This window comes from Leguminivora glycinivorella, chromosome 1 (assembly GCF_023078275.1).
Source record: "Leguminivora glycinivorella isolate SPB_JAAS2020 chromosome 1, LegGlyc_1.1, whole genome shotgun sequence".
In the NCBI taxonomy this organism is placed as follows: Eukaryota; Metazoa; Arthropoda; class Insecta; order Lepidoptera; family Tortricidae; genus Leguminivora; species Leguminivora glycinivorella.
The window spans coordinates 3,727,596-3,747,918 of record NC_062971.1 but is presented as its reverse complement, the minus strand read 5'-3'; the positions used below and the strand labels follow the sequence as shown (position 1 = coordinate 3,747,918).

Sequence of the window (20,323 nt, the reverse complement as noted above, 5' to 3'; positions counted from 1 at the left end):
CGCAGGAAATAAGCACTTATTCCACCTAGGTTACCTGCGTACCTGAGCCACTGTCAGGGGTTTTAGACATATCAGAATATATACACATTATCCGATCCGATATCGGATGTAGGAAGGATTTCAAAGGAAAAAAAAACGAAGATGACTTTGAAATCCTTCCTACATCCGATATCGGATCGGATAAGTTTAAAATAATCTCGATTTATCGGGTTTTACCTCTAATCCCTTCTAACGGATCTAATGTCCCATAACTAAGTATTGGAAATAAAGCATAGTTAACATAGTATTGGCAAGCGTTTAGCGACGAATAAAAAAAATATATTTAAAAATTAAAAAAAACTGATAATCACATCTTAATTTTAATACGTTGATAACTCTATATTAGAAATTTGGTTGATCTAACTTTTTGCGTTTGTAAGTTATTGATGATGGACGTTGACCGGCGAAAATGCACTGTGAACAAATACGTGAAAAATCCCCTTGGTCTGGGTCAATGATTGCTAAATTGTTGAATTTCCAGAAAACTACTAGGCAATAATTATTGCCCAAATCATTATTTCATTAAAGGACAATTAAATAATAGTGGCAAAATAATTCAAAATATCCACTCCTTGCGGTCCACACGGAATCAACAGACAAAAAAGATGGATGAAAATCTTGTTCAGAGGATGATGAATACTATTTTCAGAAAAGTCCGTAATTTTGTGCATAAACATACTGAATGATTGAAATATATGTGATCTTTTATATTCTGCAATAAAAAATATTGTTTACTTTTTTCTTTTCATTTAAAAATTAAATTCCTCCCATCGCGTACCAATTCTAAATTAACTATGCTTTAGGTATTTCCCCAATTCATCTATGTTCCAGAACAGTTGGTTTTACCCTACAGTTTGTACGTACAACCAAATATTATACCTTACAGGTAAATGCACCGTTAGCTCAGGTAGACAGCTTCCCATACCTTTTTATTTTCCCCTTATCGATAGTGTGAGAATTCCATTCTTCGGCAAAGTTACAAAACATCCCGGTGAAGATGATTATTATTCATTATTACCCTATTATCTAATCTATTATTCCATTAACTGAGTTATCTAAACATGACCAATAAGCATATTGAATTGATTATATAACAATTGCAATTGAATGATATATATTCCAAAGAAGATCATTACTTTGAAATTCTTTATTTAGCTACATTATACAGGCGTAATAAAAAATCGATTTGGTATAGGTAATTCTGTATTATGGAGGAGTAAGGATAGTACAAAATATCCATTACTCCCTTGGAAGTTAGGGATAAATCCTTATGGAATATAAATGAACACAAAGTCAAGCATAACGAAAATAACTTCTACAATAGATATGTATTCCTGGTCCTACCCTCAGTTTTATATTATACATCTGTCAGTCAATATCACCGGTCACCGATCAAAGAGACTTCAAGTATTGTTTCATTTTCTGATTTACTTCTTATTCGTTAATTTGAAAGTTTAAGTCATCAAGTACCCAGCGAGGTGAACTTTACCGGGTTAGAACCGGCATGGCATACGCGAACCACGAGGTAAACGAACCCACTCGAGGTCACTGCCAACGCTCCGACTAACTTTACTTACCTCAGCAATCTCAAACGTAAACGCAAACCGAGACGTGTCAAAAAGAATACGCTAGACATCACGTTTCGCTGCTCCTAATCCAAAATAAACTATTCCGAGAACGCAACAAAGGCTTTAGAACAAAGCATTCACAGGTAGTACCTTTATTGAATTGCGCCGACGCCACTGCGAGCGATCCCAGCAGCAGCAACGTCGCCCAACGACTTTCCCGCCACATTCTTCAAGTATAACTTAACTTTATTACTATTTCTTACACGTCGCTAAAGCGACTTGTCACTGAAGCACTCACGAGGTCTCGTAATCGCACAAACCACGCACACTATCACAGAACTCGAGCACATCCATTTGAAAAATGTTCGTTTATCCGATAAGGTAGCCGCTTCGCACGGTCGTGGGACGAGCACAGGTAAAGTGGAACGGTGAGCCTATTAAGTTTCAACACGATAAACTACACTTCAAACACGTCTGATGATAACTAAACATTATTAAAAGCGAACGGTACGGGAGTTCTGCACGAGTTTGAGTTTTGAAACTTCACATATTTCCGATAGATAAGTTCGAAGTTGGAGAGAGCGGCGGCGGCGCGAGACACGACCTCCCGGCGCATCGCTCGCGACAGACTGGCGCGAAGTGAGTGAACAATCAACAAGTTGCGGTCGCGCGCTATGCAATGCAGCCGTTGTGCCGCGCGGAGCATGCGCGATCCGCGTCTATCTTCATACTCGACCGCCACAAACATTGTTTGTACTCGTGTTGGCCAAGAAGGCACGCACACTTCCAAGATGGCGGTCAAGCCGGCGACGACGGAACGGAACCGGTTTGTTTTCGCGCAAAAAACAACAAGACTGGATTTCTATCCTGGAGCCGGGTTGTCACACGGGTTTCTGCTATGTCTATCGATGGTGGGTGAAAATACTTATAAGTCTTATAACTTTCTTACAGTTGATAAATCTTGAGGTAAAGTCTATCGCACCGCACCTTTCAATTCATTGGAATATTTTCACAAACAATGAATATTTTAATTATTTTGTCTTAAACTAAGTGTTACTTACTAAGAAAATATTTTTTTTATTTCAATTAAACAAAATTTTGAAATATATGTATTAAACAATTTACAATTTATATTTGTCTTAAATGTATAGAAATGATTTGTCAACTGTCAACAGTGATATTATTTTAAATCCAGACCAAAGAGGTATATAGCCTGGAGGCCGATTATGCGGTAATAATTTACAAAATCTGTTAGGTATTTTTGAAAATTGTATTAGATCGCAGATATGAAACCCTACTACTACTATAATACTACATACTACCCACTTGTAGAATTAAACATTTTTAATTTTACTACTTTTCATTTACTCCTTAAATCAGTTAAAATAATAGTACATTGTGCAACAAGGGGAGGAAGTTGAATATTACTAAAGAGAGTAAGTTAAATCGCGACGGCTTGCCGGAGCGATTTAAAGACTCGAGTTAGTAATATTCATACTCCCCGAGTTACACACAATGTTTTTCATCACACTCGCAATGTAAAAAATATGTAAATAGATGTAAAAAAGTTAAGTGCGGTACAAGAAATTTCATTATTCCCTTGGGAGAACGTTCTTTCTATAACTCACGCTCCGCCTGCGTGCAATAGCACATTTAAAGTGCGGGTGTGATGAAAAACTAATAACAATCAACATAGCACGACTGGTACTCCGTGTCCATTTGTTTCTGGTCCACTATACACTTCTCTTCACGATCAGATCCATGATTCTGTAAAAAGAAAGATTACAATTAGATAAATCACATTCCGGTGCTCTTAAACGGGCGATGAAAATTTCTGAGTTTTCGGAAATTGACAATTTTGATGTCACGACCACTTCAAGCAATTCGAATAGGTATTGTTCAACATTCAGCAATTATTGGTCCACTATGGCGCCACTCTGGAGCCATTCAAATTGCTCCATATGCAGCAACTCGGAAACTTGGTAATAGGGTCATACACGAGAAATTCAGTGGAGCAACAACTCTGACTGCGATCACTACGTTTCCCCTCTCTTTGCGCCCAAACCGCACCGCACTCGTCCCAAAATTATAATCTTTGACTCTGAACCATGGTCTAGGTGCTTGAATGTGACGTTGCCAAACCGTGTTAAAAGCAAAAATAAATAAATATTGGGGGACACCTTACACAGATCAACCTAACCCCAAACTAAGCAAAGCTTGTACTATGGGTGCTAGGCGACGATATACTTACTTATATAGATAAATATATACATACATAGAAAACATCCATGACTCAGGAACAAATAATTGTGCTCATCACACAAATAAATGCCCTTACCGGGATTCGAACCCGGGACCGCGGCTTAGCAGGCAGGGTCACTACGCGCTAGGCCAGACCGGTCGTCAATATGACGCTAATTGATTAATTTCTTGAAAACATTCATCCTCTCATTTTTTTGTGCACTAAAAGGAAGCAAAGTAAACAATGTGTGTTTCTGAGTTTTAATACACTGCCATCTCTCAATACATTTCATCCGGAACTTTAACCAGTAAAACTAGACGCGAACTAGAGAAAATACCGCGGATAATTTAAAGGAAGTTGGACAGCAAAACTCGTGATCAAAAGTAAAAAGTCGTAAGTCGCTATGAGAGCCGTATGGATATCGGTCGTTTTAGTTAGAAAGTTCACAGTGTTGCCAGTGTTGAGGAGCGAGTGTTTGTTTAAGAAAACCAGTACATTATAACAAGGAAGTACCTACTAACAACGAGACTTGCATGCGCGGATCCAGGGGGGAGTGGGGGCGGGGTCATGGGGGTCATGACCCCCCTGGAGCCTAGCTTGGCCATACAAATTGACCACGAAGCTGGATCCGCGCTTGGAGACTTGTAATATACCACCTTTCCTTAAAGAAATAGAGTGGCAATAACTCCTACATCAGTAAAAGCGAGTTATTTCGACATCTAGCGTCTAGAATGTAGTGTGTGTTATCAGTACTATGTTGCGACATTTACTTCTCAATAGATGTCGCGATGAACAAAAAGTCTAATGCTCAACAATTTTCAGCTAATATTACAAATTGTTTACAATCGGTTTAATCATTAGGTAGGTATATAAGTTTTTAAATCCCTCTCCTTGTAATTTAAGTTGTTTTTTTTTTGACAGATGCGACACTTATAGGAGATTTTCTGGCTTGGTTTTTAGATATGTGTTTGACAAAATGAAATGGAACTTTTACCAGGGGCAGCTCACTCCGCGATTCTATCGCCGCGCTACAAGTACATGTCAGCGGCCGCGAGTTCGCGGCCCATTCATTGGCGACGACCTTCGCGCGGCGCAATAAAATTCAATGTTGGCTGCTCGCGTGCGGTCCGTTTGTTAATGTAGGTAAGAATTTAGAATGGCGGCATTTTGTGAACATCAAAGGAGTGAGCCTTCTGTACTTGTACTATTATATATTCTGTGCTTTTACTCCAACTTTTCTGAATCGGTTATGGTTCTTATGAGACGATTTCTTTTGTGGTTAAAATACTATAGCAATAGCAGTCCGGTTTGCCCCGATCTCCCCGCGCCGTGGCTGCGGTTACAACAGTTCTACAGTTAACTGATTTGAATTGCAACTCAAAACTACCCAGTCATAATTAAATTTTCATTTGTAATTTAATCAATGATATTAAAGGTCGGTTGCACCAAACCGTCTGTGACCGTTAAAGCCTTCGTTAAATCTTATCTTAATGTATGGCACACGTATGGCAAGTTCCATAGACATCTGCTGCGCGAAGATGATGTGTCTGTCAAATGTGGTTAATGCAACTGGCCCTAAGTCAATTTTACTTCGTTCAGAAAGCTGTTATTTCTAGCAAACGTTTGAAGATAATATATTAGAAGTGGTGTTCTTAAGTAAAAGGTACACTTGCCGTTTAAACATACAGAACGCTTTATTATACCTCACCTAAGAAAATAAAAAAAAAATGTTTGCAGTAGTGTCGAATATCGATTGCATAAAGTTATCGACAACGCCATCTATGAACGGTTTTAAAAAGTGCGACTTGTTGGCTGATCCACCTCCAGTGGCTCCAGTACCTCCACAGATTGTGTAAGGAATAGGAACGGGACACGATGAAAGTTGTAAGTAGTTCATGAAATAAATGAGAGATGGCGCTGCGGCGATGCTTAAATACTGTGATATCACTAATATCCTGAATCCTGCCTAAAGTGCCTAATCATTTTATTATACTGTACTGTCATGTAAACTTTAGGAATTGTTGAATACCACGCTACAACCATGTAGTACGATAGTACTCTTTATTATACTGTGCTACCACTACAACATTTTTTGCAATAAATGATTGCATTCGTGTTTTTTTATAACTTTGGCGTGTCTGTCTGTGTGTGTGTATGTGTCTGTCTGTGGCATCGTAGCTCCTGAACTGATGAACCGATTTAGATTTCGTTTTTTTTGTCTTAAAGCTGAGTTAGTCGGGAGTGTTCTTAGCTATGTTTCATGAAAATCGGTCTACTATGTCGCGGTCGGGGGTTTTTTCAGAATTTTAATTTTGTGGTTTGGTTATAGATTTGTGGCTTTTGCGGCAAATCCTGCGATCTGATCTAGGTTTCGCGGAAAAAGAAACTTTTGGAAAGAGAAAATCGGATATTTTAACGAGATTGTATTTTGGTAGAACTACACCATTACACTAACACCATTCATGTTACAGTAGCATTTTTACTGTTTTCGTCCAAACGTTGGAAGAGAAGTTAGCATTATATATGATTTGTGAGGCCATATACTAAGCCATGTTAAATAAAACCGGATCCGGAACTGTCTTCGTTGATCACAATCTGCTTCAGGCAAGCAGGAAGACCAGATCTCCTTCTGTCAAACTAGAACCAACGGCTCATGATACCATACTATATGACCTCTATAGTTGTTGTTACAAAACCGTATTGTGCCGGATCCGGAACTACCTTCCGTGACCACAATCTTCTTCAGACAATCGAGTTTCCATTATGTGGAACTAGAACCAACGGCACATACCATATGACTTCTATAGTTGTAGTTCCAATTCGTCTTGTACCGGATCCGGAACTGTCTTCCGTGGCCACAATCTGCTTCAGGCGAGCAGGGAGACCAGGGTTCCCATTCGGTGAAGCCGCAGCCTTCTCGAGACTCGGCTACTTGCGGTTCCTCCCTGTGAAAAAATATGGCCGCTTTTTTATACACGGTGTAACATGAGGAAACCGAAAGATTTTATCTCCGCTTTTCTGAGGGCAAAATAAAGATAAAATTATATAGTGACGTCAGACAAATTTCGCCAAAAAAAATATTTTTTTTTCTATATATTTTTTAGTTTATTTGGATGTATTTTCACATAAAAAGTAAATCTTATTCGTTAAACTGGCACTTAATATATTTTTTTTTCTAAATAAATACTTATTTGCAATGAGTTACTAGTTACTTTTTGATATTTAGAGGATACGTAACAACAAGGATAGTTAGATTTTGTCCGATAACGGCATCATCGCCATCAAAACAGCGTTTTGTTCTGAGAAATAATAAGTAATTGTTTTTTTAATGCTTATATCTCTGAAAGTAGGCGAAATCCAGAAAAGTTTATATGACACTTTACTCTTCTAATATGATGAGGAATTAACACGCTGTTAAAATTATTCGGTTTCCTTATGTTACACCGTGTATAATGGGAGTTCACTCCATCGGAGGCCATGTCTTCGCCTCGGCTAGTCTGTGACCATGAGTAAGCCCAAAAAGTTGAAGTCAATTTCCTATCTGGTTATTAATTTTATTCAAAATAATTTTACACAATTGAAAATAAATGATTTAGACTTTTATTTTAATCATCTCCGACTGATTGGTTTTTGTTCTACTTTGTAATTAATTCATGTAAGAGATAAGAGAGTTTTTAAACCCTGCAACTGGAAATGTAGGAAATTAAAAAAGGACCTTACGTTTCTTCATCGTGATCACCCGTTTCTAAATTTTCTGGTTCTTCTTCCTTGGTTGTGTCTAGAAATATAAATTAAATTCTTTAGATGTAAGATTTTCATAACTTTAGATACTTTTTATTCTATTACCAACAAAAAGTATGATGAACATCCGAGCTTAGATACTTCTTTTTTTTATTTGCCGCACTTTTGTAGTGACATTAATGGCTTGACAAACTATTTTACCGCCATAGTCCTTTAGTTATAACCAAGGCCGATATATATAAGGGACAGACAAAGCCCAACCAAACAGCGTAGGCCTAAAATTTAGGCTTAAAACAAAAATAAGCGCGTTACAAAACACGGAGAAACTAAAAAGCAAAAAATAATAAACCTTTGAATTCAGATTTCTTATCGTATTGCAATAATCTAAACATCCAAATTATAAACAAATCAATTATTTTTGCAGTCGGTACCAGACCTGTTCGTCGCCTTGCTATTGCCTGATTGCCCCACCCAACCATACGCAGGCTGGCACCGACTCCAAAAATAATTGATTTGTTTATAATTTGGATGTTTAGATTATTGCAATACGATAAGAAATCTGAATTCAAAGGTTTATTATTTTTTGCTTTTTAGTTTCTCCGTGTTTTGTAACGCGCTTATTTTTGAAGGCGGTTTTATTTTTTGTTAAAAAAGTTTATTTATTTGTTGATTTTTAGTGGTTCCTATTGATATTATATGTATCAGTCCGAATACATGTACACTAGTGAAAGAATTATCCTTTAACTCCTAACCATTGAGGAGTTGACCTTCCATCATCAGCTCAGCCACATAAAATTATTACCATCAGGCGTAAATACTGGTTTACCTTTGAAAAATACACTAAAAACATTACATGTGCCTATAACATTTGAAGAGTTCCCTCGATTTCTCCAGGATCCCATCATCAGACCCTGACTTGGTGCCAATGGGACCATCTCGGGGTTATACCCGTTCGATCAAAAAAAAAAAAATTTTGAAAATCGGTCCACAATTCTCGGAGATATCGAGGAACATACATACAAAAAAAAAAAAAAACATTCAGTCGAATTGAGAACCTCCTCCTTTTTTGAAGTCGGTTAATTAGATGGCACTGTTTCGCAGCCTGGAAGTGCCCAAAATCATGTTTTCCCCAAATATATCCGTGTTTTTATTTTTTAGACGAACAAATGGCATGCTTCTTTTCTTTATTTTAATATCATGACATCACGTCAATACACATTTTGAAAAAAAAAAAAAAATTGTAGGCATGATCAGTGTAGTTATGACAGTAAAAAAATGAAAAAAATATTCTTTAGCATAATAAACTGTTTACAGTGGCAGGGATAGTATTTAATAGGTGGTGCTAAAAATTTAGGTACTTACGATTGTTACTTAGTATAAAGATTGTAAATCCTATGTAAATCATCCTTGGTTATAAGACAAACAAAATCGAGCTTATTTCGCCGACCGATAATAAGACAAATCGTCTTTTAATTTCGTACCTGTCAGCCACACGAGGACGCTAAAAAAGCGGTTCAAAGTTTGTCTATTGGCCTTACCTCCCTCGCAATCTTTGACAGGGTAAACGTCCAACAGCCTAGTCTTCAGGTGACCGAAGGGCGTCAGATCATTCAAGTTCAACTGGTAGAACGGAGATTCTCTGTCGAAAGATCCCAGGGCCACCCGTCCAACCTTTTCTTGGGGGTTCGTTTTCTTCTTTGTAGACTACATGAAAACAAAAAGATTAACATAATGCAACGGAGAAGACGGGTAAGCAATTTAATCGTTGTCCATTGATATCGCTGACATCAATGAGATATGTTGTACGAACAGCGCCGGCCCGTGCCGCCGATCAGGTAGATCAGGGTAGAGCGAGTTTGAGTTTCGGCGCCCTTGACAAGAATTTTCACTAAGTAGGAAAAAGGCGCGAGCGTAGCGAGCGCGAAATTTTTTTCATACTAAGTAATGCCGTAAATTTTTTTTCATACTAAGTAATCATCATACAGAGTACGAAAGGGACAAAGGGTTGAACTTTCTCAGTCGAACCCTAGTATAGTTACGTGGGGCTGAACGTGAATATCATGTACCTACATAAAATAACAAACAAAATGGAGTACTATAGTGGCCAAGTCAGGAAAGCAGACTCGAAATGAAAACGCGACCGAAGAATTTTTCCTAAGTAACTAAAAGAGAACCGATATAAGTAGTGAGCGCGAGCGAAGCGAGCGCGATTTTTTTCCTATTGACGCAATTTATTAAGACTCAAGCCGCTAGCGGGGAATCTGCGAACTTTGAAGCTTTGATCTCCTGCAGAGCTGCGACTTTGGCATATTTTGGGGTATTTTGACTTCACAGGGCGCCTATGTTCCCGACTTTTAGGCCTAGTATTTTTTTATAATACTAATACTATTATTTTTGTAATACTAAGAGTTAATTATGAGATTAACTGCGGACTCTATCGTCACCGTCGGGATGCCCATTTCGGTATTTTGCCACTAAGTGCCCTTCGGGATCTTAGTGCTTTGAAGTTCGCTCATCTTCTCCTGTGACACACAAAGTTGCGCCTCTCTGAGACGTTTCGCGCCTTTGGCTTTATGAGGAACTCCGCTTTGGACTAACGGATAGACTCATATGTTTGCATTTGGATAGCGACGTAACTTTGTCGTTCGGCCGCACAACAATGTGGTTCATCAAGGGAGAATCCTCCAATTACGGCACCCTAGCAACAGCACCCTGAGTGTTGGTATATGTTGGCAATGTGGTGCAACTTTCCACTTAATCTGAATTACAAATCTAGATTTTCAATAGCTGGATTCATTCCCGACTCTTCTCGCCATTTTGTGATATGTGCGCGCCCATGCAACGTATAATTTTTTTGTATGGATTTTTCCACATTCTCGATTTTGGCGCCCCCTTACCATGTGGCGCCTAGAGCGGCCGCTCCACTCTCTCTACCCTTAATCCGGCCCTGTGTACGAACAAGACATTAGATCAAATTCATAACGGTTTAGAAATACCGCAAATTCCACATTACTTATTCATTTTATATTTTTAAAATAGCGAATGGTGATATTATTATTATATTTGTTAAGTTTAAATATTGAGCCAATACGAGTTCTAGGCAATGTTCTGGGCTCAGGCCTCAGGCATAGAGAATTTCGACGAAATCGTCACTAGAAAATATGCGATAAAAATGGCGAAATGCTATATTTGAAACTAGCTGTTGCCCGCGGCTACACTCGCGTTAAATTAAAAAATGGCGGAATGCTCCATACAAACTTCCATACCCCATTTTAGGGAAGTAGGGGGTTAGAAAGAGACAAAAAGTAGCCTATAAATATCACTCTTTATCCCTTCAACTACCTTCATATATCTAAAAAGAAGAAAGAGAGCATTCATAATATTAAGTATGGATATGTGCGACATATAAATTGGGAATCTAGAGGTTTCAAATAAACCACTCGTTTTCAAATCAAATTTCAATGCCATTGTTGATTTACCTACTGCACAACTGTTGAACGAAAAACTTGAAACCCCGGTTTAACCGAAATGACAGTCGTTGATGCTAGACTAGACGCATTACGGAAGAGCGATAGATAGAATAGAATAGAATATTTATTTGTATTAATTGTACATCGTCACATTCATCTTTCATACACTATTTACAATTAGGTAAAATAATCATAAGTATTTCAAAATCACAATAAAATCATTACATTACATTATAAAAATTAAAATGATAAGTAAATAAGTAATTAAAATGGAATTGACAAGTTCAACTTAATTTATTAATAATAATTCTCTCATCCAAGGTTTATTTTGTCACATTACTCATCGAGAAACTCTCTCACAGAGTAGTATGCTTTATTTGTGCAAAACGTTTTGAGTTCATGAGTGAAGCGTCGTTCAGTACAGCCTTTTATAGATATAGCTACGATAACGATTTTATCGTAATCGTTTGTCCATTTGGCTACGTAGCATCAAATACAACCCGTGTCCATGAATTCTCGAATAATCTTTACTAATCCCGATGATGAAGAGGTAAAGTTTTGGAACGATTTCCGCAGATAATCGGGGAAACCATTACGAGGATTTATATCAACGGCTGTTTTGGAGAGATCTTATAAAGAACTGATAATATTCTTGGGCGAATTGGTAAAGTAATGGTGTTTTAAGTGATATGATATTTCGGAAATTTTAATTCCTAAGTGTCAAAAATAGTCTTAATTGGTCGATTAATTTAATACACAATTCTTATTGCTTAGCTTATGAAATATACTAAAACAACTTTTTTACGGAATGTCAATTGTTAGCAAACGAGCCCTTTATTGCTCTGAAAGTTCGATCAAATGAATTCAAAATGATTTGACTATAGTAGTGTATAAAATATTATTTATAGTTTTATTGTATAGTAGTGTAATTACAATAGTTTAATTTGGGACTCTCTAACCCTTCGTCTGTGTCTGTCAAAAAATTGTCATAAAATAATTAACTTTGATATATTATTTTAAAGTCCAACTAAGGCTAGTTAGGATCCTTATCAAACACAGACGAAGGGCTAATCGATTACTACGGAATTTAAAATATGAAACACTTATTTAATAGCGAGTAACATCATGCATATCATGATCAAATTACGAGTAGGTACTCATATCTACCCTAAATAAAATAGATACGTTATTGTGATTAAACTTACTGTTAGCACCTATTTCTCTCTTCCAATATTATGGTAATATTTTATTTACAGTCAATATCCCATTTTTGTCATTAAGTATGTCAACTACAACATTACGTTTAAATTAAAAATGAAAACTGAAAGGAATTAAATGTTTTAAAATGCTGTCAACATTTAAAGTTGGACAATATTTACAGTACAGATATCGCAACGAATCGAAATGATCGGATTACGCAAATTCATGACAAATGAAAGATATGAATTAACAAATGAAATCGCCCATTTTGTCGAAAGATATACGGATACACATTTTTGTATACAGAAAAGTTACTGAGCAATAATTCAGCGGTGCCGCTTGTCATACTTGTAAACCCCGAGAGATTATTAAAGCGATTACAGCGCAACGTAGTACTGATATCTCTATAATTCTCATTGGAGTGTGTCCATGCATCAATTCTGTTCATCACACAGCGTTCTAGGAATCGTCGTCCATAGTGCCCGCGTTCCGAGATTTGCCATACATACTTGCGAACCCCGAGAAATTAAAGCGAGATACAGCGCGATGCGTACCGATATCTCTTGGAGTATACCCATGCGTCAATTCTGTCCATGCCCTATTTCAGTAAGGATACATACGTTATAAGAAACGCCGTCCATAGTTCCCGCATCCCAAGGGTACAGCGGCAGTTTCTCATACTCCAACCAGCCTTCATCAGTACACAGCTCGTACTTATGCACCCCGAGGAACCAATCAGGCGACGGTTGGATCCCGATGACCAATGAGAACATGTGGTGCGTCCTGTCCGTTCGGAACAGGGCGTGGGATGGACGGAACATGTTTGGGTGAGCGTTCCTGCGGCCACGGATGAGCGTTCGTGTGCTGTTTTGCCCGTAGCCTACCTGAAAGTTTAGTAGAACTTTGGAACTTGGTTATATTTCTTACATTTGAAGGTCATATGGTAAGATGAGCATAGTTTTATTGTTCCGAGCTAAATTGTAAGCATGGCCTTATGTTTCTATTTTCTTCTCTATATAGGGTCTAGAAACTGTCACTACCTCTAGCTACGTTTGAAGGTCATATGGTAAGATGAGCATAGTTTTATTGTTCCGAGCTAAATTGTAAGCATGGCCTTATGTTTCTATTTTCTTATTTCTCTATATAGGGTCTAGAAACTGTCACCACCTCTAGCTACAGCTGTCGTCCAAAATGGGGGTCATTTTTTGTCTAAATTTTGATCGGCCTGGTGGATTCAAAAAGAGCGGCTTAGGGGTGTTTTTTTATGTAAATCGCGTCTCTTTCAGCGAACAATATAGTCTTGCCAGATGGAAAGCCCATTCGCGTGTATTTCAATATAAATGTTCTAATGCTACTCACTTTACTCATAATCTCTTTTTCCAGGACATTCATGTCAGACCTCTCCGCTGCTTCCTGCAGGCCCTGGCTGGCGTAACTGTCTGGCTCCCACAGCGTGAATAAATAGTCGTGGGACGCCCCCACCATGTAGCTGTATGCGTTCTTATCCATGTTTGTGGGGAACTGCTGTGGGTGCGTCAGTTTAGACCATTGGCCTTCGAAGATCACCTGTTGAAAAGACAAAACAACGTATATTTAGGTAGGTACTGCTTTTAGTCGTTTTCGAATCAATTAAGCTCAACCTGCTCATTTGAAAATTAGCACCATAAGCAGCTTAAATGTGTGATATTCCAGAATGAGTGGAAATACTCCTTCAATGAAGATCAGGGAGCCAATTCAAGGACAAGTCAATGCAAGAAAATATTTCTATGGTATACCTAATGCTCTATTCCTAAGATTTCTATAATACAATATGTAACGAATAGGTAATGGCCACAGGCCGCGCGAAACAGAATGTCAGAAAGCGAACCCAGAGGTTTGATGAACGGATACGAGTATGATGGAGCTTATAATACTGTCAATTAGATTTATCTTCTAAAGATAAGCGACTAAATTAAACATTGTGTTTTAGCTGTACTCCAAAATTATGTGGAACTTACTTCATACCGGGCCTCGCTACACAAATTGCACGTCTCCTTAGCATCGTATTGAGGCATGTCAAGCGGCCGTTCGTTGTCTTTGGTCAACACAATGTCCAGGTTAGGACCCACGTACCACGCGCGTGCGTTTTCGGCCACCATAGCACGAATCCGTACTTTGTTCGCTATAGGCAGCGGGGAACTAGAACTGGGGGAAAGCCAGTGGACCTGCAACAAAGATTGGCTTGTACAACCACCTTACACTAGTACCCTTAGATAATCTCAATTAGCATTCGAATATTAAGAATTGACTTTAGGCACCGAGGCACTGGGTGGGCCATAAAGACGGCTCCCAAAAGTTTTTATCGAGTACTCATCACACCTCTGCTTAAAACCCCGGAGTTGCAGTTGCAAAGCGTTAATTTTACGAAGACATGCGTTCAATTTGTCTTTACGACTCACTGCCCTCCACAACGTTACCGTTTATGCAGCGGTGTAACTCCACATCTCTCCACATAGTACAGGTCTAAATCTCACCGAAACCTCCATCTTGCCAGCATTGTCGATATTCTCCACAGTGTTGGCGCACTTGTCACTGTACTGGCTGCTGCGGACGTCGTCCTTGGTCTTCATAGTGCCCACGTCGTATTGCTGTCTCCTGAACGAGTAGTCGCTCGAGTCTACATCTGGGTCTTCTACTGTGATCATGAACCAGCAGAAAGTGTGGTTCTCGCTGCTCGCTGTTATGGTTACTGTAATGTAAATATAAATTACTTTTATATATGTCCCCAGTATTGGGATCAGGGGGGGTTACCATGACGTACTAAAGACGTTCAATTTAGGTTGAGAGAAAGGGACACAGCTATAGCAGTTACATAGCTCCGTCCCTCTCTCTCAACCTAAACTGAACGGCTTTAGCACGTCATGGTAACCCCCCAGGTCTTATGGCACAGATAGACTGATATAAGTAATCCAATCAAAACGGCAGAATAAAACAGGCGGCGCAAATGGTGACGACACGGTGATACCTATTTGCGCCGTTTGGCGTCGAAACTCTGGGATCGTGATACCCAGCGTGAAGAAATCTCTTTTCAAAGAAATTTCGACTTGTGGATGCCTCTAGTGACCAGCCGGCGTATCATGCTGCCAATTTTATCACTTATCCACGTGGATAAGACATCTGTCACGCTTTGGCAAGTATGTCAGTGTGAGAGTGACAGATGTATTATCCACGTGGATAAGTGATAAAATTGGAAGCATAATACGCTGGCAGAGCTGGCACTTACTTCGGCTAGAGGTTAAGTGGTTAAACAAAGGGGTAAAGCTGTCAGCCATCTGAATACCGTAACACATAGTGACGGTTTGGGAGTATTATTTATTTATGAGCTAATTTTAAATAAGTAATAAAATAACATCAGGAAGTTATAAAGACTGTCAGACACTAGTTCAGTAGGTAATTAGTATCACTCATTTGACATAATTAACATTTGGTATAACCTCAAAAAATCTACTTTTATTTTGTATAATCATTATTTCGTAATACAATTATTTATAATAACCGCTATATGGTATAACTATCTATTGATATACGACTAGTATAATATAACTAGCAAACAGTATAAATCATTTCATGAATTAATTTTATTCTTTTTTTAAGGGACAGTTCTAACCTAACCTAGCCTACTTTTCTGACAGTAGATGTATTTAAGGGTCACAGTTCTAACCTAACCTAACCTATTTTTCTGGTAGCAGCGCGTTGTGTGTAGGGGTCACAGTTCTAAGCTAATCTACTTTTCTGGTAAATTATGGATCTAATTTATTGTACATTTTTTTTATTCTAACTGTGCTTTGGAAATAATTAATTTGTGTTATACAATTTATTTAATATCGTAAATAAGCATTATACTAAAAGTATGTTATAATAAATGTTTTTCGAAAAAATGATCATTATATTAAATAAGAATATCGTTATAACGACTAAAAATATATCAAAAAAAGTTATATCGATCGATATGCACCCAAAGGGGTGCAAAAGTGGAGGCGTGCGCGGGGCCGAATGAACTTTAATGAAATGTAAGGGGTACACTAAATAATTGACCAAATTAATATTATTATTGAATTAATTGACCTAAAGAATCAGTCTACGGAATTCAATAGAAATAGGTATGTATATTAATGAAATGAAATAAAATGACATGAAAGCATTTATTTCGGACAACAATACATCCATATTATGTTAGTAATAACCAGAGATCGGATTTTTGTGCGTCATCTCATACTAAAAGTCATTAAAATGACTTAAGTCACTAAGAACGTCGCAAATCCGTCCGATCTCTGGTAATAACTTAAAAACTAAACTAAATATACGTTAGTAGAAAATATAACTACAATTAGACTGAAAAAGCAAGGACATCCAGTGCGTGAGGATAGGGCTGTCCACCCTCTCAGCAATCACCTTCAGGAGAGTGTTGGTACTGCCTCGCACGCGCTCGTACAGAGACGCCACCCGCTTCCGCATCACGGCGTGGAAACCGCCCGTCCTCCAGGCGGCGAACATTCCTGACGCACTGCAGCGCCAGGGCAGGCCCAACATCCCCCTGAAGGCGTTATTGTACTGGACGCGCAGAGCACTGTAGGCTTTATTAGTGTAATCACTCCACAGGTTGCACGTGTATAAAGTTTGGCAGTATGTTTTAAACAAAGTTATTTTTACCTGTGTCGAACAACGTGCAAACCTGCGAGAGAGCATATTACACCTTACCGACAGCTTAATATGCGCCAACCAAAATGCTCGTAGCAATGTTGTGGTTCCAAGTGTCTGTGTCTTCCGAAACCGAGCGAAGCGTTGGTAAAGATCATGAATAATTTCTGTATTTAAATACATTTTTACCCTCAAAACAAGGCCCAAAAACTTACTTTCATATCTCTGGTCAGGCTTGAAAAGGTTGTTGACATCCTTCCCCATGTTTTTGACGGTCATGGTGAACAAATCATTGTTCTCCAGTGGCTCCACATCGTCAGGAACTAATATCGGCTTTTGGTTGCACTTCTCTGTCAGCACTAGTGCGCATAGTGACAGAATAACGACGTGTTTAAGGTACCTAGAAATAATTTTTGAATAAATACCGAAGTACCCGAAACCCACGAGAATGTATGAGGAAGCACATCATGAAAGTGAGTGATTGCCACCGAGTGAAACACAAAATTTTTCACTACACCAACACGAACAAAATACTGACTATAAAACATCAAAATAAATCAAATTTGACAATTTATTCAATATTTATGATTCAAAATCATCATTTATAGGTAAAATCTAGCAGCCAGATTAAGACATCGAGTTAAAATTTATATGAAATTACTTTGCCCCCTTGTGGATAAAATGCAATTTTGCTATCTGTTTTCGAATAGCAAAGAAAGCCTTTACCAGTTGGTGTGGTGAAAAGTGTTTTGTCACCATAGTAGCAAATGGAAATTCGTGATCTCTGCCAAACCCTGGTAGAAGCAGGCACAAAAATAATGTAAGTATGTATGTATTTATGTGGTACGACTGTGGTACGTATTTGGTGATATTTATCGAGGGTTTACTGGTGAAACCCGATAAGTTGAGTTTGCTCGGTTCGGTTTTTGAAATTCGAACTATGTGCAATTTCCGCAATGTTGTTATTTCAAGGACAAATTATCAAGATTTATCGGGTTTCACCAGTAAACCCTCGATATGGTTGCATGTCTTTAAGACAATTTTATTTTAACAAAATCAATTTAGTGAAGTCGTTATAATTATTAACCTGGCATTATCACTTTGCTATTTAGTAGGCTAGATTCTTTAGTTCAGATACCGAACTTTCAACAAACGCGGGACGATTCGCTTAATAAACATTTAAGTGACACCAACGATCGATGAATCGAAGGCATAGATTTACATATATTAAGCTAGATTGAGTTGTTAGGCCAAAAAGTGTGTCCACATGAGAGGGTAAAGTTGGGGCTGGTGTCCCTCTCGCACTTATTACCACTGTCAAAATCATTTGGATGACGTCATCACTGTCATAATTTGGGGATACCAGTCAATATTCAAAGTTACTACCATATCTACTAATACCCAGTTAAAGGTTTTTTTTAATTGCGCAAATTTTTGGTTTTATGGCTTCATAATAATGACTTACCAATTCGTTACAAGGTATTAATACCCTTGCCTCGATATAATACAAAAATAATTTAAGAAGTTTGTAAACTTAGTTATCATACAGGTTAAAAATACTACTACTATAGTAATCTCTTTAACACTGGTCACACGTGCGAGAGGGACACCAGCCCCAACTTTGACCCTCTCATGTGGACACACTTTTGCTAGTCTGACAAGAACGCCTTTCTGCTGTGATAAAGTTCAATTTAGTATGGCAAAAAAGTGTGAGCTCAGTCCCTATTGAAAGTCCATGATCGAAGGAAGATCTGTACGGTCAGAACTTCAACACTATTTTTGACAATAACAGCCTCTGCAAACGTTTCTATGTACATAAAGATTATCTTTGCTTTATGGGTAAAGCACTACTTAATCAATTACAAATATGTATGGTGTATGCTGCGAACGGCTCATTTCAAATTGCACATACTTAAATTACGAACGCACCCTGTCAACTTAGTGTTATATTACAACACTATTGTTTACAAACAAACTTACCCGCACATTTTCACAGATATATGCAATTATAACACTTTCACAGAATCAAACACTCAACATCATTGACATATTTATGAAAACACTCGTAGAAAATCTAAGTTTCATTTAAACAACAGACAATCGCATTTATTTTGTATACCAAACACAAACGAACGTTTCAGAGCACCTCGTGTCCACTCCAGCGGCACTTTGTCCACTTAGAGACGTAAATAATCCGGTTCTTTGTCCGATATTCAGTACAATTTGCGAGAATCCGATGAAATCTATTAGGTTATAACGCTCACGCGGTCTCCACAGCTCAAAATAAACCAACCGTTTGGAGCGGTGCCAAACCGAATTTTAGTTTTTAGTTGCGGCGTACGGTTGTAGTTTTTTGGGGATAAATTTCAGTGATATGACCTGATAAGGATTGACGATGTTTTTTGGTCATAATCGAATATAGCTAGTAAGAAAATATAAAAAGCACCTAGTGATTTATAGCTGGTTGTATCCTTGTATCTCTGTCAGTAGAGAAAAGGCGCAAAATTCAAAATTTCGCTGCATGTCTTAAAATTTTTGCGTTTTGTATATTACACTTAGTAAGTAAAATTCAGTATATGAAACTTTCTATGTTTGTTTTTTATCATGCAGAAACGTCTGCGAGCGATATTACATATTTTTAAATTAAAGGAAAAAATGGAAAAATTCACACCTCCGTCAGGACTCGAACCTGCGACCTTTTTGCCATTGGCTTTGCCAGAGCCAGCCCCGCTCCCAACAGCGCCACGGAGGCCTCCGTCGCAGGTTCGAGTCCTGACGGAGGTGGGAATTTTTCCATCTTTTTCTTTAATTTAAAAATATGAAACTTTCTATGATTTTTTTTTTTCTCCCATTGCCTGCTTAACAACAAAATAATTCAAATGCCGAAAAATACACGAAATAAAGCAGTTGTATGGGACATAATAAGCGAATTTGATAATTATGAAGTACCTATTACAAAGCATTAAGCTTATTTTAATTAGTAATTCAGTTGGTTTGATTAATTTATCTTCGATAAGTTCTGGTACTTGACTTATTTGCTCGGACAAAAATATGTACAGTAAGTACGTGAAAATCCTGAGAAAAGGTGGTGTTAAACTTGGGTTAAATACTTAGGGTCGGTTGCACCAAACCGTCTGTCACCGTTAAAGCGTTCGTTAAATCTTAATGTATGGGAAGTTCCATAGACGTCTGTTGCGTAACGATGATGTGTCTGTCAAATGTGGTTGATGCAACTGGCCCTTAAAATGCAACATGATAGATAGTTCGACTAAAATGATTAATAAAGATTGTATTTACTTCCAATATTATTAAAATGCCAGCTAGATAACTATTATTACAAAATAAACAGTTTCATTATGGCGTGCGCGTACCCGGCCCATACATTA

At 38.0% G+C, this 20,323-nt stretch overlaps 2 protein-coding genes across 2 annotated transcripts in view; both read right to left on the bottom strand.

Moving 5' to 3' along the window:
- Positions 1-2,645, bottom strand: part of LOC125225513 (DE-cadherin) — a 475,716-nt gene extending 473,071 nt beyond the window's left edge. Inside the window, exon 1 of the mRNA XM_048129267.1 lies at positions 1,758-2,645. Within this exon, the coding sequence (XP_047985224.1) occupies positions 1,758-1,833 (76 nt within the window). The 5' untranslated portion in view covers positions 1,834-2,645. The remainder of the gene's footprint in view (positions 1-1,757) is intronic.
- A 516-nt stretch (positions 2,646-3,161) lies between these two features.
- On the bottom strand, positions 3,162-19,174 carry LOC125225497 (spondin-2-like). Its single transcript, XM_048129244.1, has 10 exons — positions 18,918-19,174; positions 17,153-17,337; positions 14,774-14,988; positions 14,258-14,464; positions 13,620-13,826; positions 12,881-13,144; positions 9,129-9,294; positions 7,570-7,627; positions 6,641-6,794; positions 3,162-3,374 (listed from the first exon to the last, which is right to left on the bottom strand). The coding sequence occupies exons 1-10, from the start codon at positions 18,923-18,925 to the stop codon at positions 3,285-3,287; spliced, it is 1,554 nt and encodes a 517-aa protein (XP_047985201.1). The 5' UTR covers positions 18,926-19,174; the 3' UTR covers positions 3,162-3,284.
- Positions 19,175-20,323: the final 1,149 nt, after the last annotated feature.

Excerpts from the sequence above, each read along its gene's own strand:
- LOC125225497 (XM_048129244.1), bottom strand. Across the intron at positions 13,827-14,257 it reads GTAGCGAGGCCCGGTATGAA|GTGATCTTCGAAGGCCAATG; the intron begins GTAAGTTCCACA and ends TCTTTTCAACAG. Across the intron at positions 7,628-9,128 it reads TGTCAAAGATTGCGAGGGAG|ACACAACCAAGGAAGAAGAA; the intron begins GTAAGGCCAATA and ends TTATATTTCTAG.